The sequence below is a fragment of the Melospiza melodia genome, unplaced genomic scaffold (genome assembly GCF_035770615.1).
Source record: "Melospiza melodia melodia isolate bMelMel2 unplaced genomic scaffold, bMelMel2.pri scaffold_138, whole genome shotgun sequence".
Taxonomy (NCBI): Eukaryota; Metazoa; Chordata; class Aves; order Passeriformes; family Passerellidae; genus Melospiza; species Melospiza melodia.
Window position 1 is genome coordinate 31,490 of NW_026948509.1, and position 26,244 is coordinate 57,733.

The 26,244-nt window shown below is 59.3% G+C and overlaps 3 protein-coding genes across 3 annotated transcripts; 1 reads left to right on the forward strand and 2 right to left on the reverse strand.

The window, feature by feature from the left end:
- Nucleotides 1–130: 130 nt before the first annotated feature.
- Nucleotides 131–3,294, forward strand: LOC134433094 (ragulator complex protein LAMTOR4-like). Its single transcript, XM_063181984.1, has 4 exons — nt 131–220; nt 420–500; nt 1,186–1,303; nt 3,065–3,294. The coding sequence occupies exons 1-4, from the start codon at nt 218–220 to the stop codon at nt 3,160–3,162; spliced, it is 300 nt and encodes a 99-aa protein (XP_063038054.1). The 5' UTR covers nt 131–217; the 3' UTR covers nt 3,163–3,294.
- A 1,267-nt stretch (nt 3,295–4,561) lies between these two features.
- On the reverse strand, nt 4,562–19,085 carry LOC134433104 (trafficking protein particle complex subunit 14-like). Its single transcript, XM_063181989.1, has 11 exons — nt 16,592–19,085; nt 16,102–16,197; nt 15,222–15,423; nt 14,862–14,948; nt 13,569–13,689; nt 11,967–12,114; nt 10,807–10,889; nt 9,415–9,575; nt 8,375–8,502; nt 6,909–7,090; nt 4,562–4,725 (listed from the first exon to the last, which is right to left on the reverse strand). The coding sequence occupies exons 1-11, from the start codon at nt 17,237–17,239 to the stop codon at nt 4,569–4,571; spliced, it is 2,013 nt and encodes a 670-aa protein (XP_063038059.1). The 5' UTR covers nt 17,240–19,085; the 3' UTR covers nt 4,562–4,568.
- A 231-nt stretch (nt 19,086–19,316) lies between these two features.
- LOC134433105 (galactose-3-O-sulfotransferase 4-like) lies at nt 19,317–25,281 on the reverse strand. Its single transcript, XM_063181991.1, is given in 8 exon segments — nt 19,317–20,861; nt 20,864–20,974; nt 20,977–21,028; nt 21,348–21,406; nt 21,409–21,596; nt 22,414–22,449; nt 22,606–22,707; nt 25,199–25,281. Coding segments are annotated over 8 exon segments (1,251 nt in total). The 3' UTR covers nt 19,317–20,241.
- Between the last annotated feature and the right edge of the window lie 963 nt (nt 25,282–26,244).

Consider the following 26,244-nt stretch of genomic DNA (forward strand, 5'->3'; position numbering starts at 1 on the left):
CGGAACTTCCGGTTTAAAGGAGGAAACCATAGAGAGCGCGCTGGAGGACTGAGCGCCACTTCCGGTCTCCTGAACCATAGAGTTTAGTCACGTGATCCTGGAGCTTGCGCTGATTGGCGGGCGGGTTACTGACGAGATGCGCGCTGAGCCAATAAGGAGGCGGGGCGGGCTCTGAGGGCGGGGTCACGTGACCAGAATAGGAAGTCGGAGCGTCGCTATGGTGAGAGCTGGGCTGGGGAGCTGGGAGAGACTGGGGGGGTCTGGGGGGACTGAGGGGACTGGGGGGGACTGAGGGACCCTGAGGGGTCACTGTGGGGAGGTCCTGGGCGTTACTGGGACGCCACCGGCCCGTATTGCTTTATGCTGGTTTATATTGGTTTATACTGGTCCATACTGGTCCATACTGGTTTGTGCTGCAGACGGCGGCGCTGACGCAGGGGCTGGAGCGGGTGCCGGCCCAGGCCGGGTACCTCGTCATCAGCGACGGCGCCGTGCTGGCGGTGAGGGGGTACCAAAATTTGGGGAGGGGTCCCCAGAAACTGGGGAAGGGGGGGGTCCAAAAAATGGGGGAAAGAATTGGGGAAGGGTCCTTAAAAATTGGGAAAAAAAATTGGGGGGGAGGGGTCCTTAAAAAATTCCAAAAAAATGGGGGAAAAATCTGGGGAGGGGTCCCTAATAAACTGGGGGGAAGGGAACCCAAAAATTGGAGGGGAGGGGATCCAAAAGTTGGGGATGGGGGAGGGGAAAATTGGGGGGAGAGGTCCCTAAAAATTGGGGGAGGGGGACCCAAAAAAATGAGGGATAAAATTGGGGAGGCAGAGGAGAAAATTTGGGGAGGGGGTCCCAAAGTTTGGGGGAAAAAACTGGGGAAGGAGGGAGGAAAAAATGAGGGGAGGGATCCCTAAAATTTGGGGGGAGGGAGATTCAAAAATTTGGGGGAGGGGTCCCTAAAAATTAGACGGAGTGGGATCCAAAAACTGGGGTAGGGACATCAAAAAAAAAAATGGGGAAAAAAACTGGGGAGGGGTCCCTAAAGATTGGGAGTTCCCAGGTGGTTTTTGGGGTGGTTTTATTGCATTTTTTTTTCATTTTTGTCCCTCTGGGCTCCTCCAATTTTTTTGAGGATTCTCCCTGAGAATTCCCAACATTTTGGGGTTCCCCAAACGTGGAGTTTTCTCTCCCCAGTCCTCGGGGGACCTGGAGAACGACGAGCACACGGCCACGGTGCTGCAGGGCCTGGTGGCCACGGCCCTGGGGCTGCGCCTGCCCCGCGGCCACGAGCCGCCCTTCCGCCGCCTCTCGGGTGAGGAACGGCCCCAAAACCGCCCCAAATTACCCCAAAACTGCCCCACAATGGCCCCATGGCCACGAGCCGCCCTTCCGCCGCCTCTCGGGTGAGAAATGATCCCAAAATGTCCCCAAATTACCCCAAAAATGTCCCCACAATGGCCCCATGGCCACGAGCCGCCCTTCCGCCGCCTCTCGGGTGAGAAACGGCCCCAAAATTGCCCTAAATGTACCCAAAATATCCCTAAATGACCCCAAAAGAGCCCTAAATGGACCCAAAATATCCGTCAATAGCTCCAAATGGCCCCAAAATGGCCCCTAAATAGCCCTTAATGGCCCTTAATGGCCCTTAATGACCCTTAATGGCCCTTAATGGCTGTTTAATGACCCTTAATGGCCCTAAAATGTTTCCTTAATGGCCCCTTAATGGCTCCTTAATGTCCCTTAATGGCCCCTAATGGCACTTAATGGCCCTAAATGGCCCTTAATGGCTCCTTAATGACCCTTAATGGCCCTTAATGACCCCTTAATGGCCCTTAATTGCCCTTAATTGCCCTTAATGGCCCCTAATGGCTCCTTAATGGCCCTAAATGGGTCCTTAATTGCCCTTAATGGCCCTAAATGGCCGTAAAATTTTCCCTTAATGGCCCCTTAATTGCCCTTAATGGCCCCTTAATGGCTCCTTAATGGCCCCTTAATGGCTCCTTAATTGCCTTTAATGGCCCTTTAATGGCTCCTTAATGGCCCTTAATGGCTCCTTAATGGCCCCTTAATGGATCTTAATGGCCCTAAATGTTCCCTTAATGGCTCCTTAATGGCCCTTAATTGCCCTTAATTGCCATTATGGCCCTTAATGGCCCCTTAATGGCCCTAAATGGGTCCTTGATTGCCCTTAATGGCCGTAAAATTTTCCTAATGGCCCTTAATGGCCCCTTAATGGCCCTAAATTGTTTCCTTAATGGCCCTTAATGGCCCTTAATGGCCCTAAAATGTTCCCTTAATGACCCTTAATGGCCCCTAAATGGCCCCTTAATTGCCCTTAATGGCTTTTAATGGCCCCAAAATGTTCCCTTAATGACCCTAATGACCCTTAATGGCCCTTAATGGCCCTAAAATGTTCCCTTAATTGCCCTTAATGGCCCTTAATGGCCTCAAAATGGCCCCTTAATGACCCTTAATGGCCCCTAAATGGCCCTAAAAGGCCCCTAAATGGCCCCAAAATATCCCTGAATGGCCCTAAAGTAGCTCTAAATGGACCCAAAGTGTCCCTAAATGGACCCAAAATGTCCCTCAAGAGCCCCAAATGTCCCCATGTGGCCTCAAAGGGGCCCCGAAGTGACACAAAGTGGCCCCAGGGTGGTCCCAGATTGGTCCCAAAGGGCCCCCAAATGTCCCCAAAAATCCCCTGAAAGGCTCCGAATGTCCCCAAGTGTCCCCAGAATGGCCCTGAATGGCCCCAAGTGTCCCCAAAGGCCCCAGAATGTCCCCAAGTGTCCCCACAACAGGGGGTGGCCCTGACCCCGTTGTCCCCAGGGGTGTTTGGCGAGCACTCCCTGTCACTGTCACTGCCCCTGGGGACACCGGGGGTGGCTCTGGGGACACCGAGGTGGCCCTGTCCCCATTGTCCCCGTTGTCCCCAGTGGTGTTTGGCGAACACTCCCTGTCACTGTCACTGCCCCTGGGGACACCGAGGGTGGCCCTGGGGACATTGGGGACACCAAGGGTGGCCCTGGGGTGGCCCTGTCCCCATTGTCCCCATTGTCCCCGTTGTCCCCAGTGGTGTTTGGCGAGCACTCCCTCCTCGTCACCGTCTCGGGACAGAAACTCTTCGTGGTCAAGCGCCACCACCACGTGCAGGAGCCGGTGGCCGTGTGAGGAATGTCCCCAGAGTGTCCCCAAATGTCCCCAGAGGAGGAGGAGGTGGCACCACCGCCCTGTCCCCCCTCCTGCTGTCCCCAAAGTGTCCCCAAATCCCCCCGTGGGGACAATAAACGGCGTCCGAGGGCGGCTCTGGTGGCTCTGTGACTCCTTGGGGACACCCGGGTGGCATCAGGGAACATCCAGGACACACCAGGGACATCCAGGTGGCATCAGGGGACATCCAGGACCCCTTGGGGACACCCGGGTGGCATCAGGGGACATCCAGGACACACCAGGGACGTCCAAATGACATCAGGGGACATCCAGGTCAACTCTGGGGACATCCAGACCCTCCAGGTGACACCCAGGCCACCCTTGGGGACATCCAGGTGACACCAGGTGACATCCAGGTCTCTTTATTGGCAATAAATAACAGGGACACAAGTGCCACCTTTGTCCCCAATGTCCCCAACCCGGGGGTGGCACTGCAGGCCCCTCCCATCCCCTCCCCCGCTTTGGCTCGGGGACACTTCCCCGATGTCCCCAAATGTCCCCAAACGTCCCCAAAATCCCAAATGCGGGCACGGCTCCAGGCTGTGTCCCCAAGGCGTCCCCAAGGTGTCCCCAAGGTCCCCTCCATGGCACGTGGCAGTGGCAGCGACCCCCTCCCATTGTCCTCAATGTCCCCAAAGTGTCCCCAAGGCTCTGGGGGTGGCCCTGGGACACGGGGGGTGGCTCTGTCCCCATTGTCCCCAATGTCCCCAAGCTGGGGGTGGCTCTGTCCCCTTGGTCCCTGTCCCTGGCACAGTGGGGACACGGAGGGTGGCCCTGTCCCCCTTGTCCCCATTGTCCCCAGTGTCCTGGGGGTGGCACTGGGGGTGGCCCTGTCCCCATTGTCCCCCTGCCCCCACTGTCCCAGAGCCATTGCTGCCACTCTGGCAATGTCCCCACAATGTCCCCAAGGTCCCAACGTTGTCCCCACTGTCCCAGCGGTGTCCCCAAGCTGTCCCCAGAGTGCCAGCGCTGTCTGTGCCACCCCAGCAGTGTCCCCATGATGTCCCCAAGATGTCCCCAAGGTTCCAGTGCTGGCCCCATTGTCCCGGTGGGGTCCCCACGCTGTCCCCATTGTCCCCTCACTGTCCCCTATTGTCAATGTCTCCTCACTGTCCTCTTGATGTCCCCATGCTGTCCCCATTGTCCTCACCCTGTCCCCACGCTGTCCCCATTGTCCCCTCGCTGTCCTGTTGATGCCCCCCCGTTGTCCCCACGTTGTCCCCTGCTGTCCCCACACTGTCCGTCTGCTGTCCCCTCGCTGTCCCCCTGCTGTCCCTCACTGTCCCCTCGCTGTCCCCACGTTGTCCCCTCACTGTCCTGTTGATGTCCCCCTGCTGTCCCCCGCTGTCCCCTCGCTGTCCCCGCTGTCACTGGACGGGTGGCACCACGAGCACCTTGCACTCCCTCTTGGCGATCTTGTCCAGGGCCAGCACGGCTTTGTCACCCGCGGGCAGGTACAGGGGGCGGCCCACGGGGGACCCCACCGGGGGCGTGATGGCCCTGCGCTCCATGACACTGCCGGACCTGGGGACAGGGACAGCACTGTCACCTCGGTGTCACCTCAGTGTCACCTGTGTCACCTACAGTGTCCCTGTGTCAGTTACAGTGTCCCTGTGTCACCCTCAGTGTCCCTGTGTCACCTACAGCATCCCTGTCACAGCCACAGTGTCCCTGTGTCACCCCCTGTGTCACCCCGGCGTGATGGCCCTGCGCTCCATGACACTGCCGGACCTGGGGACAGGGACAGCACTGTCACCTCGGTGTCACCTCAGTGTCACCCTCAGTGTCCCTGTGTCACCCTGGGGTGATGGCCCTGCGCTCCATCACACTGCCGGACCTGGGGACAGGGACAGCAATGTCACCTGTGTCACCTCAGTGTCACCTGTGTGACCTACAGTGTCCCTGTGTCACCCTCAGTGTCCCTGTGTCACCCCGGCGTGATGGCCCTGCGCTCCATCACACTGCCGGACCTGGGGACAGGGACAGCAATGTCACCTCAGTGTCACCTCAGTGTCACCTCAGTGTCACCTACAGTGTCCCTGTGTCAGTTACAGTGTCCCTGTCACACCCTCAGTGTCCCTGTGTCACCCCGGGGTGATGGCCCTGCGCTCCATCACACTGCCGGACCTGGGGACAGGGACAGCAGTGTCACCTGTGTCACCTGTGTGTCACCTGTGTGACCTACAGTGTCCCTGTGTCACCCCCTGTGTCACCCCGGGGTGATGGCCCTGCGCTCCATGACGCTGCCGGACCTGGGGACAGGGACAGCACTGTCACCTGTGTCACCCGTGTGACCTACAGTGTCACCTGTGTGACCCCCTGTGTAACCTACAGTGTCCCTGTGTCACCCTCAGTGTCCCTGTGTCACTCCGGGGTGATGGCCCTGCGCTCCATGACACTGCCGGACCTGGGGACAGGGACATTGGGGACAGCAGTGTCACCTCAGTGTCACCTGTGTCACCCAAGGCAGCGGTGGCAGCTCCATTACCCCTTTGTCACATCCCAGTTCCTCCCAGTGTCCCAAAACCACCCCAGTCGCTCCCAGTACCCTCAGTGTCCCTCCCAGTCCCCCCCAGTTTGATCCCAGTCCCTGCCAGTTCCTCAAAACGTTATCCCAGTAACTCCCAGTGCCCCCCAAACGCCTCCCAGTACCTCAAAACCTTATCCCAGTCCCTCCCAGTCCCTCCCAGTGTGTCCCAGTGCCTCCCAGCATGTCCCAGTCCCTCCAGTCCCTCCCAGTGCCCTCCCAGTGTGTCCCAGTCCCTCCCAGTGCCTCCCAGTGCCCTCCCAGTGCTCCCAATACCCCAAACCCCCTCCTAGTGTTTCCCAGTGCCCTCCCAGTGCCTCCCAGTACCCCAAAACCTTATCCCAGTCCCGTCCCAGTCCCTCCCAGTCCCTCCCAGTGTGTCCCCGTGCCTCCCAGTGTGTCCCAGTGCCTCCCAGTGCCTCCTGGTGCCCTCACAGTTCCCTCCCAGAGCCTCAAAACATTATCCCAGTAACTCCCAGTGTCTCCCAGTCCCTCCCAGTGTGAGCCAGCCCCTCCCAGTGCCCTCCCAGTCCCTCCCAGTGCTCCCAATACCCCAAACCTCCTCCTAGTGTTTCCCAGTGCCCTCCCAGTGTGTCCCAGTCCCCCTCCAGTCCCTCCCAGTGCCCCAAACCCCCTCCCAGTGTTTCCCAGTCCCTCCCAGTCCCCTCCCAGTGCCCCAAAACCCTGTCTCAGTCCCTCCAAGTCGCTCCCAGTGGCTCCCAGTCCCCCCAGATCCTCATCCCAGTCCCTCCCAGTGCCCTCCCAGTGTGTCCCAGTGTGTCCCAGTGTGTCCCAGTCCCTCCCAGTGTGTCCCAGTGTCTCCCAGTCCCTCCCAGTGTGTCCCAGTCCCTCCCAGTGCCCTCCCAGTCCCTCCCAGTGCCTCCCAGTCCCTCCCAATGTGTCCCAGTCCCTCCCAGTCCCTCTCCAGTCCCTCCCAGTCCCCCTCCCAGTGCCCTCCCAGTGCCCATAAACCCCATCCCAGTAACTCCCAGTGCCCTCCCAGTCCTTCCCAGTGTCTCCAAATCCCCTCCCAGTGCCCCAAAGCTCCCCCAGAGCTCCCTCCCTGTCCCCCTCCAGTCCCTCCCAGTGCCCTCCCAGTGCCTCCCAGTCCCTCCCAGTGCTCCCAGTGCCCTCCCAGTCCCTCCCAGTCCCTCCCAGTGCCCCCCAGTGCTCCCAGTACCTCATGAGGTGGCTGCGCGCCGGCTGCTGGTGGGAGAAGGACTGGGAGCGGCCGAGCCCGGCCACGAGCTCGCGCACGGCCGGGGAGCTGGGGCTGCTCCTGCGGGACAGCGGGCGCGCCTCGGCCGGGGCGCCGCTCACGCTGGCCGTGAACTGCAGCTTCAGCTTCATGTGCTGCGACAGCTGCGGGCACCGCCCGTCACTGCGAGCCACTGGGAGCCACTGGGAGGGACTGGGAGGGACTGGGAGGGGCTGGGAGGGCACTGGGAGGGCACTGGGAGGGACTGGGAGGGGCTGGGAGGGGCTGGGAGGGGCTGGGAGGGGCTGGGAGGGGCTGGGAGGGGCTGGGAGGGGCTGGGAGGGGCTGGGAGGGGCTGGGAGGGACTGGGAGGGACTGGAGGGGGACTGGGAGGGACTGGGAGGGGACTGGGAGGGACTGGGAGGGACTGGGAGGGGCTGGGAGGGACTGGGAGGGGCTGGGAGGGGCTGGGAGGGACTGGAGGGGGACTGGGAGGGACTGGGAGGGAACTGGGAGGGACTGGGAGGGGCTGGGAGGGACTGGGAGGGACTGGGAGAGACTGGGAGGGACTGGGAGGGGCTGGGAGGGAGCTCTGGGGGAGCTTTGGGGCACTGGGAGGGACTGGGAGGGACTGGGAGGCACTGGGAGTTACTGGGAGGGAGCTCTGGGGCACTGGGAGGGGATCTGGGGGCACTGGGAGGGACTGGGATGGGGTTTATGGGCACTGGGAGGGAGTGTTTGGGGCACTGGGCGTTACCAGCACTGACTGGGAGGGAGTTCTGGTGGCACTGGGATGTACTGGGAGGCACTGGGAGTCACTGGGAGTTACTGGGAGGGACAGGGAGGGCACTGGGAGTTCCTGGGCTGGGGTTTTGGGGGTACTGGGAGGCACTGGGAGGGATTTTTTGGGCACTGGGATGTACTGGGATGGGGTTTTGGGGATACTGGGAGGGCTCCCAGTCCTGGAACGTACTGGGAATTACTGGGAGGGACTGGGAGGGGGGTCTAGGGGCACTGGCAACCAGGCATAGACTGGAATGGGAACACTGGGGATACTGGGAATGGGCTAACGGGGACAGGGGTGGCACTGGTGACACTGAGGGTGGCACAGGTGGCACAGGGGGTGGCACTGACCTCGAAGAGCCCGGCCCGCAGCGCCTGGAACGGGGACACTGGGGATACTGGGAACACTGGGAAGGGGATAACGATGGGGATAACGGGGACAGGGGTGACAGAGGTGACACTGGGGTGACACGGAAGGTGGCACAGGTGGCACAGGGGTGGCACTGACCTCGAAGAGCCCGGCCCGCAGCGCCTGGAACGGGGACACTGGGGATACTGGGAATGGGCTAACGGGGACAGGGGTGGCACTGGGGTGACACGGGTGACACAGAAGGTGACACAGGTGGCACAGGGGGTGGCACAGGTGGCACAGGGGTGGCACTGACCTCGAAGAGCCCGGCCCGCAGTGCCTGGAAGGCCACCCGGAAGGTTCTGGCGCTGCCCTTGCGGGAGTAGCCCAGGTTGGTCAGGGGCGTGTGGCAAACCACGGAGTCCAGCGAGCCGCGGGCCTTCCCTGCAATTCCAGAACGTTCCGGGCACTCCGGGGCATTTTGGGGGATTTTTTTGGGAATTTTTTTTTGAATTTTTTGGAGTTTTTTTGGATTTTCAGGGATTTTTAGAGCATTTTTTGTGCCATTTCAAGATTTTTTTTTTTTTTGAGTGTTTTTGGAGCGTTTTGGGGCTTTTAGATTCCCCACCAATGTCCCCCAATGTCCCCAATCCCCCCAGTGTCCCCAGGTGTCCCCACCTGCGGTGGCCTCAGGTGTCCAGACCACCCGGATGACCAGGAAGTCCTGCAGGTCCCCAGTGTCCCCAAATGTCCCCAATGTCCCAAACATCCCCAACGTCCCCAATGTCCCCAAGTGTCCCCAGTGTCCCCACCGGCGGTGGCCTCGGGTGTCCACACCAGCCTGACGGCCAGGAAGTCCTGCAGGTCCCCAGTGTCCCCAATGTCCCCAACATCCCCAATGTCCCCAGGTGTCCCCAGTGTCCCCACCGGCGGTGGCCTCGGGGGTCCACACCAGCCTGACGGCCAGGAAGTCCTGCAGGTCCCCAATGTCCCTAAATGTCCCCAATCCCCCCAACATCCCCAATCCCCCCCAGTTTCCCTGCTGTCCCCAATGTCCCCAGGTGTCCCCACCGGTGGTGGCCTCAGGTGTCCACACCAGCCACACAGCCAGGAAGTCCTGCAGGTCCCCAATGTCCCCAAATGTCCCCAATTTCCCCAGTGTCCCCAATCCCCCCAATGTCCCCAAGTGTCCCAAGTGTCCCCACCGGTGGTGGCCTCGGGGGTCCATACCAGCCACACAGCCAGGAAATCCTGCAGGTCCCCAACATCCCCAATGTCCCCAATGTCCCCAATCCCCCCAATGTCCCCAATACCCCAGCTGTCCCCAATGTCCCCAGGTGTCCCCAGTGTCCCCACCGGCGGTGGCCTCGGGGGTCCACACCAGCCGCACGGCCAGGAAGTCCTGCAGGTCGTTGAGCAGGGTGTAGGTGACGGTGAAGCGCTGCAGGGCCACCACGGGCGACTCGCACGTGGCCGTCATGACGAAGCGCGGCCGCTCCAGGCGGATGCTCGGCAGCCTGAGGGGACATCGGGGACATCGTGGGGACACCTGGGTGGCATCATGGGGACAGCCCCAGAGAAGAGCCAGAGAGCTCCGGGGATGTGGTGGCACCAGGACAATGAGGGGACACCAGGGTGGCATCATGGGGACAGCCCCAGAGAAGATCTAAAGAGCTCTGGGGACGTGGTGGCACCAGGACAATGAGGGCACAGTGGTGGTGGCACATGGAGAGATGGCTCTGGGAAACCAGGAAGGTCTGGAGGACTTGGGGACATCATGGGGACATCAGGGTGGCATCATGGGGACAGCCCCAGAGAAGATCTAAAGAGCTCTGGGGACGTGGTGGCACCGGGACAATGAGGGGACAGTGGTGGTGGCACGTGGAGAGATGGCTCTGGGCAACCAGGAAGGTCCGGAGAGCTTGGGGACATCATGGGGACACTGGGGACATGGTGGTGGCATCATGGGGACAGCCCTGAAGGAGCTATGGAGAGCTCTGGGGATGTGGTGGCACTGGGACAATGAGGGGACAGGTGGTGGTGGCACATGGAGAAGAAGCCAGGAGGGTCTGGAGAGCTTGGGGACATCAAGGTGGCATCATGGGGACACCTCTGAAGGAGCTATGGAGAGCTCTGGGGATGTGGTGGCACTGGGACATTGAGGTGGTGGCACGCATAGAAGAAACCAGGGGGGTCTGGAGAGCTTGGGGACATCATGGGGACATTGGGGACATGGTGGTGGCATCATGGGGACACCTCTGAAGGAGCCCCAGAAGGTCTGAAGATGGAAGGACATGGGGACAATGAGGTGACATTGATGGGACAGGAGGTGGTGGCACATGGAGGGGCCACCACGAGGGTCTGGAGAGCTTGGGGACATCATGGGGACAATGGGGACACTGTGGTGGCATCATCTGACAGCCTCAGAGGAGCCCCAAAGGGCCATAGGGACATGGTGGCACTGGGACAATGAGGGGACAATGAGGGGACAGGAGGTGGTGGCACTTGGAGGGGCCACCAGGAAGGTCTGGAGGGCTTGGGGACATCATGGGGACGTTGAGGTGGCATCGTGGGGAAGTCCAGAGAGGAGCCGAAGAACGTGCTGAGGATGGCGGGACACGGGGACAGTGAGGTGACAAGGAGGTGACACCGAGGTGGCGGCACGCCAGGAGGCTCTGGAGCCCTGGGGACACCGAGGTGACAGCAGGTGGCAGCAGGTGGCAGCAGGTGGCAGCAGGTGGCACTCACCGGTAGTGGGTGACGATGCTGTTGGTGAACGGCAGCTTCGGCGTCGACCAGCGCACCACGGCCACCAGCGGCACCTCCAGGCCCTGCGTGGGGACATCGCTGTCACCGCCGTGTCACCCACGGTGTCACCTCCGTGTCCCCAACGTCCCCAAGGCCACCGGGGACAACGGGGACTGTCACCAACCCGGGGACAGCACCGTCGGGGAGGGGTTGGTGGCATCTTGGGGGGCTTGCATGGGGTTGGTGGCCTTTGATTGTTGTCCCCAAGTGTCCCCAAGGCCCTCCCAGTGTCCCAAAGCCACCCCAAACCCCCCAGGGACCACCGGGAACTGTCCCCAGCCTCGACCTGGGGACACTTTTGGTGCCACCAAGGTGGGACAAGTTTTTGGTGGCCCTCAATGGATGTCCCCAAGGCCACCCTGGTGTCCCCAGGCCCCCAGGTACCCCCAAGAACTGTCCCCAAACTCAACCTGGGGACACTTTTGGTGCCACCAACGCAGGACAAGCCCCTTTGGCTGAGTCTGGTGGCCCTTGATCGTTGTCCCCAAGTGTCCCCAAGGCCACCGAGGTGTCCCCAATGCCCTCCCAGTGTCCTTAAGGCCACCCCAGTGTCCCCAAACTCAACTTGGGGACACTTCTGGTGCCACCAAGGCAGGACAAAGCCCCTTGGCCCAGCCTGGTGGCCCTGGCTGGATGTCCCCAACAGCACCCAGGTGTCCCCAAGGCCCTCCCAGTGTCCCCAACCCCGACTTGGGGACACTTTTGGTGCCACCAACGCAGGACAAGTCCCCTTGACCCAGCCTGGTGGCCCTGGCTGGATGTCCCCAAGCGTCCCCAAGTGTCCCCAAGACCACCCAGGTGTCCCCAAGGCCCTCCCAGTGTCCCCAGCCCCGACTTGGGGACACTTTTGGTGCCACCAACGCAGGACGAGTCCCCTTGGCGCAGCCTGGTGGCCCTCGATGGCTGTCCCCAAGCGTCCCCAGGTGTCCCCAAGGCCACCCAGGTGTCCCCAAGGCCCTCCCAGCGTCCCCAAACTCAACTTGGGGACACTTTTGGTGCCACCAACGCAGGACGAGTCCCCTTGGCCCAGCCTGGCGGCCCCGGCTGGATGTCCCCAAGCGTCCCCAGGTGTCCCCAGGTGTCCCCAGGTGTCCCCTCACCTCCTTGGCGTCGCGGGGCGGCCGCTCGGGCGCCTGCAGCTGGAACAGGAAGTTCTGCTCCTCCAGGGCGCTCAGGGGACACGGCCACCGCGAGTGGCACCCGGGCACGCGGCAGAACGCGCCCACGGGCACCTCCCCGGAGTGGTGGCTGCGGGGACACGGGGACGCTCAGGGGACACTCAGGGGGGACAGGTCACGTCCCCAAGGTCACCACGGTCTCCCCACGCTGTCCCCAAAGTTCCTTCCCGTTCCTGAGGTCCTCGCGGTCCCCACGCTGTCCCCAAGCTCTCCCCATTGTCCCCAAGGTCTCCCCATTGTCCCCAAGGTCCCCACGCTGTCCCCAAGGTCCCCACACTGTCCCCAAGGTCTCCCCATTGTCCCCAAGGTCTCCCCATTGTCCCCAAGGTCCCCACACTGTCCCCAAGCTCTCCCCACTGTCCCCAAGGTCTCCCCATTGTCCCCAAGGTCTCCACATTGTCCCCAAGCTCTCCCCATTGTCCCCAAGGTCTCCCCATTGTCCCCAAGGTCCCCACGCTGTCCCCAAGGTCTCCCCACTGTCCCCAAGGTCTCCCCATTGTCCCCAAGGTCCCCACGCTGTCCCCAAGGTCTCCCCACTGTCCCCAAGGTCTCCCCATTGTCCCCAAGGTCCAAGCTCTTCAAGATGTCCCCAAGGTCACAGCATTGTCCCCATGGTCACAGTGTTGTCCCCAAGGTCTCCCCATTGTCCCCAAGCTCTCCCCACTGTCCCCAAGGTCTCCCCATTGTCCCCAAGGTCCCCACACTGTCCCCAAGCTCTCCCCATTGTCCCCAAGCTCTCCCCACTGTCCCCAAGGTCTCCCCACTGTCCCCAAGCTCTCCCCATTGTCCCCAAGGTCTTCATGATGTCCCCAAGGTCACGGCATTGTCCCCATGGTCCCCACATTGTCCCCATGATCACAGTGTTGTCCCCAAGGTCCTTATGACATCCCCAAGGTCCCCACAGTGTGCTCAAGGTCCCCACGTTGTCCCCAAGGTCACAGCATTGTCCCCAAGGTCCTCATGGTGTCCCCAAGGTTCTGGTAATGTCCCCAAGGTCACAGCATTGTCCCCGAGGTCCTCATGGTGTCCCCAAAAGCCCTACACTGTCCCCAAGGTCCTCATGGCATCCCCAAGGTCCCCACAGTGTCCCCAAGGTCACAGCATTGTCCTCAAGGTTTCCACATTGTCCCCAAGATCCTCATGGTGTCCCCAAGGTCCCCACGGTGTCCCCAAGGTCCCCACGGTGTCCCCAAGGTCTCCCCAGGTCTCCCCACAGTTTCCCCAGCTGTCCCCAGGTGTCCCCGCATTGTCCCGAGGTGTCCCCAGCTCTCCCCCACATTGTCCCCAGCTGTCCCCAGGTCTCCCCAAAGTGTCCCCAAGTGTCCCCAAGTGTCCCCACACTGTCCCCAGGTCTCCCCAAGTGCCCCCAGATGCTCCCACATTGTCCCCAAGCTGTCCCCCAGGGGGCCCCCACATTGTGCCCCACGTGCTCCCAGATAACCCACACTGTCCCCAGGTGTCCCCAGGTGTCCCCCAGGTGTCCCCAGGTGTCCCCCAGGTGTCCCCAGGTGTCCCCAGGCTCACCAGACGTCGTCCACGAGCAGCACGGAGCCGTCGGGCATCACGGGCAGGTAACTGGCGTTGAAATTGGGCAGCACCTGCACGTCCCAGAGAGAGAGCTCCTCCTGCGAGCTGCCGTTCAGCACTGGGGACAGTGGGGACATTGGGGACATCACTGGGGACAGCATTGGGGACAGTGGGGACATTGGGGACATCATTGGGGACACCTGCACGTCCCAGAGAGAGAACTCCTCCTGCGAGCTGCCGTTCAGCACTGGGGACAGCATTGGGGACATTGGGGACATTGGGGACATCACTGGGGACATCATTGGGGACATCATTGGGGACACCTGCACGTCCCAGAGAGAGAGCTCCTCCTGCGAGCTGCCGTTCAGCACTGGGGACAGTGGGGACATTGGGGACAGTGGGGACATCATTGGGGACATTGGGGACAGTGGGGACAGCATTGGGGACACCTGCACGTCCCAGAGAGAGAGCTCCTCCTGCGAGCTGCCGTTCAGCACTGGGGACAGTGGGGACAGTGGGGACATCATTGGGGACATTGGGGACAGCATTGGGGACATTGGGGACATTGGGGACATCATTGGGGACATCATTGGGGACATCATTGGGGACAGTGGGGACATTGGGTACATTGGGGACAGTGGGGACATCATTGGGGACATTGGGGACAGTGGGGGCAGCATTGGGGACATTGGGGACATTGGGGACATCATTGGGGACACCTGCACGTCCCAGAGAGAGAGCTCCTCCTGCGAGCTGCCATTCAGCACTGGGGACAGTGGGGACATTGGGGACATTGGGGACATCATTGGGGACAGTGGGGACAGTGGGGACATTGGGGACATTGGGGACATCATTGGGGACATTGGGGACAGTGGGGACACCTGCATGTCCCAGAGAGAGAACTCCTCCTGCGACGAGCCATTCAGCACTGGGGACAGCATTGGGGACAGTGGGGACAGTGGGGACATTGGGGACAGTGGGGACACCTGCACGTCCCAGAGAGAGAGCTCCTCCTGCGAGCTGCCATTCAGCACTGGGGACAGTGGGGACACTGGGGACATCATTGGGGACATCATTGGGGACACTGGGGACATTGGGGTTGACCCTTTTCCCTTTCTCCCCCTTTTTCACCACCCCCCAAATGTCCCCAAATGTCCCCAACCCCCCCCATCATCCCCAAAGCCCACCGCCTCCCACAGTGTCCCCAATGGCCCAAATCCCCTCAGTGTCCCCAAGCACCCCAATGTCCCCAACCCCCCCCGATGTCCCCAGCTGTCCCCAGGCTGTCACCTTTGAGCACGGTCAGGTACTTTCCGGACACGGTGACCTGGCGGCAGCGGACACGGGGGGGTGGCAGCACCGTCAGCAGCGTGGACACTGTGGGGACACCAGGGGACACTTGGGGACAATCAGGGGACACCAGGGGACACTTGGGGACACCAGGGGACACTTGGGGACAACAATCGAGGGCCACCATGCTGGGCTGAGCGGTCTTGTCCTGCCTTGGTGGCACCAAAAGTGTCCCCAGGTCAGGGTTGGGGACAGTTCTTGGGGGTTCCTGAGGGGTTTGGGACACGAGGGTGGCCTTGGGGACACTAGAGGAGGGGAGGTGACACCTTGGGGACACTTGGGGACACTTGGGGACCTCACCTTGAGCCTTGAAGGCGCCGTGCTGCTGCCGGAACACCTGGCCGGGGGCGCGGCCCTGGAGCAGCCTCAGGTACCCCCCTGGCCCTGTCCCTGTCCCTGTCCCTGTCATTGTCACCTGGCCCGTCCCTGTCCCTGTCCCTGTCCCTGTCCCCTCCTGCAGCTCCGGGGGCTCCGTGTCCCGCTGCCACACCGTCACCACGATCTGGGGACACCAAGGGGACACCGCGGGTCACCAAAGTGTCCCCAAAGTGTCCCCAGTGTCCCTCCCCATCCCATTCCCGATGTCCCCAAAATGACTCCAAAGTGTCTCAAATATGTCCCCTCGTTGTCCCCAAGGTCCCTCCCCATCCCATTCCCAATGTCCCCAAACTGTCCCCAAGGTGTCTCAAATATGTCCCTACGTTGTCCCCAAGGTCCCTCCCCATCCCATTCCCAAATGTCCCCAAATTGTCCCCAAGGTCCCTCCCATTCCCAAGTGTCCCCAGTGTCCTTAAAGTGTCTCCAAGATGTCCCCAAAGCGTCCCTTCCCGTCCCATTCCCAATGTCCCCAAATTGTCCCAAAAACTCCCCCACAGTGTCCCAAATATGTCCCCACATTGTCCCCAGAGTCCCCAAATGTCCCCAAGATGCCTCCCCACCCCATTCCCCATGTCCCCAAGGTGTCCCCAAAGTGTCCCCAAGGTGTCCCCAATGTCCCAAAGTGTCCCCAAGTGTCCCCAAGTGTCCCCAAGTGTCCCCAATGTCCCCAATGTCCCAAAGTGTCCCCAAGTGTCCCCAAAGTGTCCCCAAAGTGTCCCCAATGTCCCAAAGTGTCCCCAAAGTGTCCCCAAAGTGTCCCCAAAGTGTCCCCAATGTCCCCAAGTGTCCCCAGTGTCCCCACCTTGGCCTTGGCGGTGCCGGGCGGGAGCCGGTCCAGGGCCACGGTGAGGGGGAAAATCACCTCGTCCTGGGAGATGATGGGGTCATCAACGGGGAGCTGGGGGAAAAACCAGGGAAATTGGGAAAAATGGGGAAAAAATGGGAGAAAATTGGGAAAAATGGGAGAAAACGGGGAAAAAAATGGGGAAAATCAATGGGGAAATGAGCTCGTCCTGGGAGATGATGGGGTCATCAACGGGGAGCTGGGGGAAAAAACAGGGAAATTGGGAAAAATGGGGAAAAAATGGGGGAAAATTGGGAAAAAAATGGGAAAAATGGGGGAAATTGGGAAAAAATGGGGGAAAATTGGGAAAAATGGGGAGAAATGGGGGGAAAATAGGAAAACCAAGGAAAACCGGGAAAATTCAAGGAAAAAAATAAGAAAATCCCAGGAAAACCAGAACCTCCCCACCCGCGAGGAGCCCGAAATTCCAGAAGGTTCCGCCGCTCACCCCCGGGCCGGCGCCGCCCGCGGGGCCCCGCGAGTGCGTGAGGAGCGCGCGGCACTCCCGGAAGAGCGGCGGCGGCTCCCGGGAATCGTCGGCGTTGCCGGAATTCCCGAAGTTATCCCCGGGATCGTTGGCGGGATTGGCCTCCTCCTCATGGCGGGCGCGGCTGTCGCCGCTGGTGACGGTGGCGAGCGCCGAGAGCGACGCGGCGAGCTGGGCCCACGGCGACGCGCCCGGCACGCTCCCGCCACAAGGGGCGGGGCTTGGAGAGGAGTGGGCGGGGCCGCCGCCGGAGTGGGCGGGGTCCCTGCCGGGGTGGGCGGGGTCTCTGTCAAAGGGGGCGGTGCCACTGCCGGAGTGGGCGGGGCTTCTGTCGGGGTGGGCGGGAGTTCCCTCAGGATTTTTATCGGGGTTTTTATCGGGATTTTTATCGGGATTTCTGTCGGGATTTTTATCGGGATTTCTGTCGGGGTTTCTCTCGGGGTTCGCGGCGTTTCTGCGCAGCACCAGCAGGAAGCGCACGGTCTCGCCCAGGTACAGGTGGTTGCGGCGGGGCAGGGCGCGGTAACCGGAGGAATCTCCCGCCAGAAATTCCCGCGGAGGGAAGGGGACGGCGGGGAAGTACATGGAGTAATCGCATTGGGATTCCATGGGGAAAAATGGGGGAAACCAGGAGGGAAAATGGGGAAATATTAGGGAAATAAATTGAGAGAAAAATTGGGAAAATTGGGGAAGATATTATGAGAGAAAGGGAGGAAAATCGGGGAAAATATTAGGGAAAACACGAGGGAAATTGGGGGAAGGAATGGGGAAAATAGGAGGGAAAAACTGAGGGGAAATGAGAAAAATAGAATGGAAAAAATGGGGAAAATATTAGGGAAAATAAGAAGGAAAATAGGGGAAAATAGTTAAGAGAAATGGGAAAGAATGGGGAAAAAACGTGGGAAATAGCAGGGAAAAGGGGGGAAATATTAGGGGAAAAATGGAGGGAAATTGGGAAGAATTTGAGAAAATATTAGGGAAAAAAAGGAGGAAAATAGGAGGGAAAATGGGGGAAAGAATGGGAAAAATAGAAGAGAAAAAATGGGGGGGAAATGGGGAAAATATTAGGGAAAGTAGAAGGGAAAATTGGGAAATAAGAGGGCAAAAAATAGGAAAGAATGGAGAAAAATATTAGGGGAAATAGGAGGGAAATGGGGGAAAGGATGGGGAAAATATTAGAGGAAAGAGGAGGGAAAATAATGGGGAAAACTGGGAGGGAAAATGGGAAAAATAGGAGAGAAAGAATGGGGGGAAAATGGAAAATATTATGGGAAAAAAATGGGAAAATGGGAGGGAAAAAGGGAAAATATTAGGGGAAAAAATGGGAAAATGGGAGGGAAAATATCTGGGAATTGAGAGGTTAAATCCTGAAGGAATTTCAGGAATATTGGGGGAAAAAATGGGGAAAATGAAGGAAAAATGGGAAAAATACGAAGGAGAAAAGTGGGGATGAAGGGGTTAAATCCTGAGGGAATTTGGGGGAATTTTGGGGATTAAATCCTGGCAGAATTTCGGGAATTTTGGGGCTAAAATCCCGGCAGAATTTCGGGAATTTTTTGGAATTTTTGAGGGATTAAATCCCAGGAATTTTGGGCATTAAAGCCCGAAGAAATGTTGGGAATTTTGAAGAAATATTGCAGGAATTTTGGGAGTAAATCCCATGAAAATTCTGGGAATTTTGGCGGCTAAATCCAGGGAATATTGGGGGAAATTTGGGTTTAAATCCCAAGAAAATTTCTGGGAATTTTGGGGAAATATTTAAACCCCAGAAAAATTCCGGGAAATTTTGGCAAGTTAGGAGGAATATTGGGGGAATTGAGGGTTTAAAGCCTAAAAAAATTCTGGAAATTTCGGGAATTTTGGAGGAATTTTGAGGTTCAATCCCAAGAAAATTCCGAGAATTTTGGGGCAATCCCGGCGGAAAGAACGAGGGAAAATCCCGCGGATTTCGGGGTTTTAAATCCCGAGGAAATCCCGGGAATTTTCGGGGATAAAAGGATTTAAATCCCGGGAATACCGGGAGGATAACGGGGGGTCTGAGGGGGCGCAAAATCCCGGGAATTTTGGGATTAAATCCCAGGAAAATTCCGGGAATAGCGGGAGGAAAACGGGGGGGGAATCCTCGGTTACCGGGGGGGTCCCGGGCCTGGTCCGGGGTTATCGGGGGGGGTCCCCGGGTTACCGAAAGGGTCCTGGGGAGGTCCTGGGGATACCGGGAGAGGGTCCTGGCTCCGGTCCGGGATTACCGGGGGGTCCCGGGGTTACCGAGGGGTTCTGAGGGGGGGGTCCCGGCTCCGGTCCGGGGTTACCGGAGGGGGTTCCCAGGCCTGGTCCGGGGTTACCAGGGAGTCCTGGGGGGGGTCCCGGCTCCGGTCCGGGGTTACCGGAGGGGTCCCGGAGTTACCGGGGGGTTCTGAGGGGGGGGTCCCGGCTCCGGTCCGGGGTTACCGGGGGGGTCCCGGCTCCGGTCCGGGCCCGTTCCGCGCTTCCGGGTGCGGCCTGCTAAACGCGCATGCGTAGGGCGCGAGGTAGATCACCGGGGGTCTGGATGCAGGACGTTCTGCTGAGTGCCGAGCGCCTCGACACCCCGCCCTTCATCTCTTGTAGCCTTATCAGATTTCAGCAAAATTTTACCCCGCCTTTGATTGACAGCAAAACGAAGCAATCGGATGCGTCACAGCAATGATTGACAGCGGGCCAAGCCAATCAGCAAGCGTTTATTATATGTACAAAGTAAAGCGAAGCACGCGGCGATGCCACGGCGAAAGTTCTCAAAATTTTTTAAAAATTCCGAAATTCCCGCCGGGATTTAAGGAAAAAAAGGGGAGGAAGGGTCGTACCTGTCCCGGGGGAGGGGAAACTGAGGCACGGAGTGGTTCCAGAGGGAGAAAATTCCTCAAATTCCCCAAATTCCTGCCGGGATTTTTGTACCTTCCACAGGGAAACTGAGGCACGGAGCAGTTAAAATAAAAAAATTCCCAAAATTCCTGGAATTCTGGGGCTTGTACCGTGATCTGGGAGGGAAACTGAGGCACGGGAGGATTCCCGATGAGGAAATTCCCAAATTCCTGGAATTTGGGGGGGTTTTGTACCTTTGAGAGGTAAACTGAGGCACAGAGCAGTTCCACAGGAAAATTCCCAAAATCCTTGGAATTTTGGGGCTCAAATCCCAAATTTTGGGGCTAAAAAGGATTAAATCCATAGGAAAGATCCCCAAATTCCTGGAATTTGGAGGTAAAGAGCAACAAATCCATGGGAAAATTTCCCAAATTTCAGGGCTTTTAGCCAACGGGGAACTGAGGCACGGGGGACGATTCCAGCCCCAAAATGGCCAATTTTGAGCGGAATTTCACGGGGATTTTTGCATTTCTCAGGGAAAATTCCACAGAAAGATTCCATAACCTCACCCAGAACTGTTGGTTTTGTCCCCGAATTGCAGCCGGTCGAGCAGGTCCTTGTAGGGCAGCTCAGGCACGGCCAGTCGCCGGCACAGCTCCCGCTCCTCGCCGCGCAGCCCCGGGCGCAGCGCGAAGCCCAGGATGGCGCCGGGGGGCTGGAAGGGCCCCAAATCCCAGGATTTCGGGGAAAATTCAATATAAAAAAGGTTACTTTTACCCAGAACTGTTGGTTTTGTCCCCGAATTGCAGCCGGTCGAGCAGGTCCTTGTAGGGCAGCTCGGGCATGGCCAGGCGCCGGCACAGCTCCCGCTCCTCGCCGCGCAGCCCCGGGCGCAGCGCGAAGCCCAGGATGGCGCCGGCGCCGGGCGGCTGGAAGGGGCGCAGGCCGCGCTCCGCGATCTCCGCGGCGGGCACGGGGCCCCCGCCCCGCAGGCAGCGCCCGGCCAGGGCCCCGCGGCGCCGCCGCAGCTCGGCCGCCTCGCTCCGCAGCCGCTCCAGCCCGAAGCGCTCGGCCTCCCGCCAGAAGCTGCGGTTGAAGTGCGAGTAAAGCGCCCAATCCAGCGAGTTCCACGCCCGCAGCCGCCGCAGCTGCTCGGCCGAGAGGTTCCGGGCGGAGCCGCGCGAGTTGTGAGGGAACAGATCCACGGCGTCCCGCGGCCAGCACAGGCGGTGCCGCAGCAGCACCAGCGACTCGTCGAAGCGCTCGGCCAGCAGCACCAGCGGGAAAACGCGGCCCAGCTCCGCCAGCAGGGCCGGGACCTGCGCCGGGTGCGCCGGCTCGGGCAGGCCGAAGTCGAACCACTGCAGGTTCCGCGCGTAGTGGTTGCCGCGCAGCCCGCGCGGAAGTAGCGCCAGGGCGCCGCCAGGAACGCGGCCAGGGACGGCGCGCTGCGGAACGCCGGCGCCGCCGCGCGGAAGTACGAGAAGGCCGACTCGGCCGCCAGCGCGGGTCCCGCACGATGGAGAAGTAGAACGAGTCGTTGGGCATCACGCGCTGCACCTGCGGAACGTTCCGGAAATTTGGGGGTTTTTTCGCTTTCTTTTGTTTTTTTTTTTTTTTTTTTTCTGATTTTTTTCAGATTTTTTGGGCGATACTTAAGGATAGTTTTCTGAATTTTTTCTGATTTTTTAGGGATTTTGGGGGAATTTTTTTCTGAATTTTTTTAGGGATTTTTGGGGGGATTTTTTTTCTAGATGATGTTGAATTTCTGACCCCAAGCCCTCCCAAAATCCCCTTAAATTCTCCCTAAAAATTCCCAAAAAAATCCCCCAAAATCCCAATTTTTTCCCATTTTTTGCCCAAATTCCCCATTGCTCACCTCGCTGAGGTTGAAGCGCATGTGGTGGCAGATGATGTCGAATTTCCGGCGCCGGGCCCGAAGCCGCGCACGCGCTCGGCGCGGAAGGCCGCGGGGTAGCCGAACTGGTAGCGCCGCGGGAGCGCGAAGCGCAGGCGCCGGGCCTCGCCGAACCGCGCCAGCAGGTTCAGCACGCTGCTGCCGCCCGTCTTGTGCGTCTTCAGGAACACCAGGTGGGAACGGGGCCGGCACGGCGGGGACGGCGCCGCCCTGCGGGACGGGGACGGCGCCCGTGTCGCGACAGCAGCCCCGAAATCGCGATATTCACACCCCAAATCCCGACATTTAACCCCAATGTTTGGGATGCAGGAACGCCATATGTGGGCACGGCCCTGCAGAACAGGGACAGCGCCGTGTCGTGATAGCAGCCCCGAAATCGCGATATTCACACCCAAAATCCCGATATTTAACCCCAACCTTTGGGATGCAGGAACACCACGTGTGAGTGGGGCCCTGTGGGGCAGGACAGTGCCCGTGTCGCAATAGCAGCCCTGAAATCGCGATATTTACACCCAAAATCCCGATATTTAACCCCAATGTTTGGGATGCAGGAACGCCACGCGCGGTGCGGGGCCAGGACAGCGCCCGTGTCGCGACAGTCGCACAGAAAATCCCACTGGAATCGCGACATTTGGCCCCAAAACCTCAGGGTTTGGACCCTAAATCCTGGGATTTCCCTCTAAATTCAGGTATTTTACACCCTCAGCTCCATCTCGCACACCGATATCGTGATAATTGTCCTCAAACCCCGATGTCTCCTGAACAAATCTCAGTATTTCCAGAATAAATCTCAAACCCCAATATTTGCCCCAAAATCACCTGCGGTTTTTGGGTCTCCCCTGTGCCGGAAGGGCCCGCCCAGGGTTTCTATGGGATTTCTATGGGATTTCTATGGGATTTGGGGATTTTTGGGGACTCACCTGTGGGATTTTGGGGTGTTTTTGGGGTGTTTTTGGGGTCTCACCTGTGGTTTTTAGGTGTTTTTGGGGTCTCACCTGTGGTTTTTGGGGTGTTTTTGGGGTCTCACCTGTGGCGGAAGGGCCCCCCCAGCAGCCCCAGGGTTTCTATGGGATTTGGGGGTTTTTGGGGTCTCACCTGTGGTTTTTGGGGTGTTTTGGGGTGTTTTTGGGGTCTCACCTGTGGTTTTTGGGGATTTTGGTGTTTTTGGGGTGTTTTTGGAGTCCCACCTGTGGTTTTTGGGGCGTTTTTGGGGTCTCACCTGTGGCGGAAGGGCCCCCCCAGCAGCCCCAGGGTGAAGCTGAGGGTGATGAAGGCGCCCAGGGCGGCCCGAGGGGGGAGAGGCGGCGGCAGCCGGGGGGGGCTTCATCCTGGGGGGGCTGGGGACAGACAGACGGACAGAAACAGGGGTCAGACAGACAGACAGACAGAAACAGGGGTCAGACAGACAGACAGGGTCACCCCAAAACAGCCGGGGGGGGCTTCATCCCGAGGGGCTGGGGACGGACAGATGGATAGACAGACAGGGGTCAGACAGACAGAAACAGGGGTCAGACAGACAGACAGACGGACAGACGGACAGGGGTCACAGACTGACAGACAGGGTCACCCCAAAAATGGGCACGGGGACCCACAAGTGTTCCCAAATCCCAATTTGGGACCCCAAATCCCAATCCTGGACCCCAAATCCCGGTCCTGGACCCCAAATCCCAATTTGGGACCCCAAATCCCGGTCCTGGACCCCAAATCCCAATTTGGGACCCCAAATCCCGGTCCTGGACCCCAAATCCCAGCCCCTGTCCCAGTTCTGGGTCCCAAATCCCGTTCCCGGTTTTTCCCCCCTGCCCCAACTCCCGCTGCCTCCCCAAACCCCCTTCCTGCACCAAATCCCCTTTCCCGCCCTGATCCCAAACCCCGGCTCCCCCCAAATCCCCCCAAATCCTGCTCCCAGTGCCCCCAATTCCCGGGGTCCCCTCCCAAACTCCCATCCCAAATCCCAAACCCCTCTTTCCGCATTCCCGGTTCCCCCTAACCCTAAATCCTTTCCCCCAGTCCCAAATCCCTTTTCTCCGATCCCAAATCCCTTTCCTCATTCCTGCTTTCTCCACCCATCCCAAATCCCTTTCCCCCCGATCCCAAATCCCTTTCTCCCCGATCCCAAATCCCTTTCTCCATGATCCTAAACCCCTTTTCTCCCTGATCCCAAACCCCTCTTTTCCCCCATTCCCCGATCCCAAATCCCTTTTTTCCCCCGACCCCGAACCCTTTTCCCCGTGTCTCCCTCACCGCGGCCTCGCTCAGCTCCGCCGCATCCCGGGATCGGCTCCGGGGGGCTCCCGGCGGTCCCGAACCCCCTCGGGGACCCCAGAGATTCCCGATGAGCCCAAACCCTCCCGGCGGTCCCAAAGCTGCCCAAGTTCCCGATCCTTCTGTTCCCTGCCCCGAAAACTTTTCCCCTTTTGTCTCCGGCCCCGCCCCGGGACGGCCCCGGCGGGCGGAGCGGGACCGGGAAAAGATCGGGATTTGGGAAAAGATCGGGGTTTGGGATCGGGATCGGGAAAAGATCGGGGTTTGGGATCGGGAAAAGATCGGGATTTGGGACCGGGATTGGGAAAAGATCGGGGTTTGGGATCGGGGAAAAGTTCGGGATTTGGGACCAGGATTGGGAAAAGATCGGGATTGGAAAAGATCGGGATTTGGGATCGGGAAAAAATCGGGATTTGGAATCGGGATTGGAAAAGATCGGGATTTGGGATCGGGATTGGGAAAAGATCGGGGTTTGGGATCGGGAAAAGATCGGGATTGGGAAAAGATCGGGGTTTGGGATCGGGAAAAGATCAGGATTTGGGATCGGGAAAAGATCGGGGTTTGGATCGGGATTGGGGTTTGGGATCGGGAAAAGATCGGGGTTTGGGATCGGGAAAAGATCGGGGTTTGGGATCGGGATTGGGGTTTGGGATCGGGATCGGGAAAAGATCGGGGTTTGGGATCGGGATTGGGGTTTGGGATCGGGGCGGGGAAAGGGATTTGGGATTTTGGATCGGGATTTGGGATTTTGAGATCGGGGTTTGGGACGGCCCCGGCGGGCGGAGCGGGATTTGGGATCGGGAATGGGATCCGGCGGGGAATGGACCAGGATTTTGGGATTTGGGACGGGAACGGGGCGAGGAATGGGAGCGGGAATGGGATCAGGGCTGGGAATGAGACTAGGGGTCGGGAACGGGACGGAAACGGGATCAGGAATAGGAGCGGGAATGGAATTGGGATGGAAAACAGGATCAGGAATAGGAGCAGGGCTGGGAATGGGATCCAACACCCTCCAGACTCTCCCAAACCCCAAATTCCCGTCAGAATCCCCAAATTTTGGGGGGTTTAAGGATCCTCACTCTATAGGGAACCCCTAATCCACAGGGAACCCCCATTTCCCAAACCCCTACAGCCCCCCAGGCCCCTACAGCCGCCCCAAACCCCAAATTCCTGTCAGAATTCCCAAATTTTGGGGGTTTTAAGGATTCTTACCTAATAAGGAACTCCTAATCCACAGGGGACCCCCATTCCCCAAACCTCTACAGCCTCCCCAGCCTCCCCCAGGCCCCTACAGACTCCCCCAAATTCCCGTCAGAATTCCCAAACTTTGGGGTTTTTGGGAACCCCCAGTCCATAGGTGACCCCTAATCTACGGGATACCCCCATTTCCCAAACCCCTACAGCCTCCCAAAGCCCCTACATCCCCCCAACCCCCAAATTCCCGTCAGAATTCCCAAACTTTGGGGTTTTTGGGAACCCCCCGTCCCGGAGCGGCCCCGCCGCGGTTTTGGCGCCACGAGCCACGTCACCGATGAAACCACGCCCACCTCTGCGCGCGAGCACGCCCCTTTGGCGCACGTGACCGCGCGTAGCCGCGCCCACGGCGGGTCGGGCACGTGCCGGGCGCCATCTTGTTTTGGCGCGAAGCGAGGCAGGCGTGAGGTGCGGGGGTTTCGGCGGAGTCTTTTTGGGTTGAAAACTTGAGTTTTTTTTGGGGATTTTCCCGCCCCGCAAAGGTGAGGGAGGGGCACGGGGACTTCTCAGGTTCATTGAGGAGGGGTTGTGGGGAGCTGAGAAGTTCTGACACCACCCCTGTGGGAGCCAAGGAGTTTTTATGAGGGGGGGCTTCACTCACCTCACTCCAGGGGGGTTTTATGAGGGAAGGACTTCACCCTCACTCCTCAGGTTGGGTTTTGGAGGAGTCTCAGAGGGTCCAGAGGGTCCCGACCTCTCCTCTTTGAGGGATTTGTGAGGGGAGCTTCACTCTCCTCATTCCAGGGAGGTTTTGTGAGGGAAAACTTTCACCCCCAGCCCTCAAATTGGACTTTGAGGGGGTCTTAGAGGCCCCTTGGTGTGATCCGAGGGGTTTGGGGATTTTTTTGGGGGGACTTGTGAGGGGTTTTGGGGGGTTTACAAACATGAAAGAGGGGCTTCATTCCCCCCCCCAAGTAGTGACCTGAGGGAATTTGGGTGTCCCACCTCTCATTTTTCCCATTTGAGGGAATTATGGCCTCTCTCTCCTTTTCTGGAGTAATTTTGAGGTTTCTACCCTCACTTTTCCCTTTTGAGGGAATTTTGGGCTCCCTCTCTTTGCTCTGAGGGAATTTCGAGGCTCCCACCCCTCACTTTTCCCTTTTGAGGGAATTTTGGGCTCCTCTTTTCTCCTGAGGGAACTTGGTGCTCCCACCCCCCGTTCTCTCCTCTGGGTGGATCCCAGCCTTGAGAGACCCCCCCCAGAATCCCCATTTTTCCCTGTTTTTCTCAGTTTTTCCCATTTTCTCCTTATTTTTTCCCATTTTTCCCAGCTGGCCCATGGCTCCGCGGCGCTCCCCCGGCTCCGTGCCTCGGGCTCCTCCTCAGGCTCCTCCTCCGG

Coding starts and splice junctions, on each gene's coding strand:
- LOC134433104 (XM_063181989.1), bottom strand. CDS start 17,239: ATGGAATCCCAATGCGATTACTCCATGTACTTCCCCGCCGTCCCCTTC. Junction 15,424..16,101: donor CCGGCACCGCCAAGGCCAAG/GTGGGGACACTG, acceptor TGGTGTCCCCAG/ATCGTGGTGACGGTGTGGCA. Junction 13,690..14,861: donor GTACCTGACCGTGCTCAAAG/GTGACAGCCTGG, acceptor CACTGTCCCCAG/TGCTGAACGGCAGCTCGCAG.
- LOC134433094 (XM_063181984.1), top strand. Junction 501..1,185: donor GCGACGGCGCCGTGCTGGCG/GTGAGGGGGTAC, acceptor TTCTCTCCCCAG/TCCTCGGGGGACCTGGAGAA. Junction 1,304..3,064: donor GCCCTTCCGCCGCCTCTCGG/GTGAGGAACGGC, acceptor CGTTGTCCCCAG/TGGTGTTTGGCGAGCACTCC.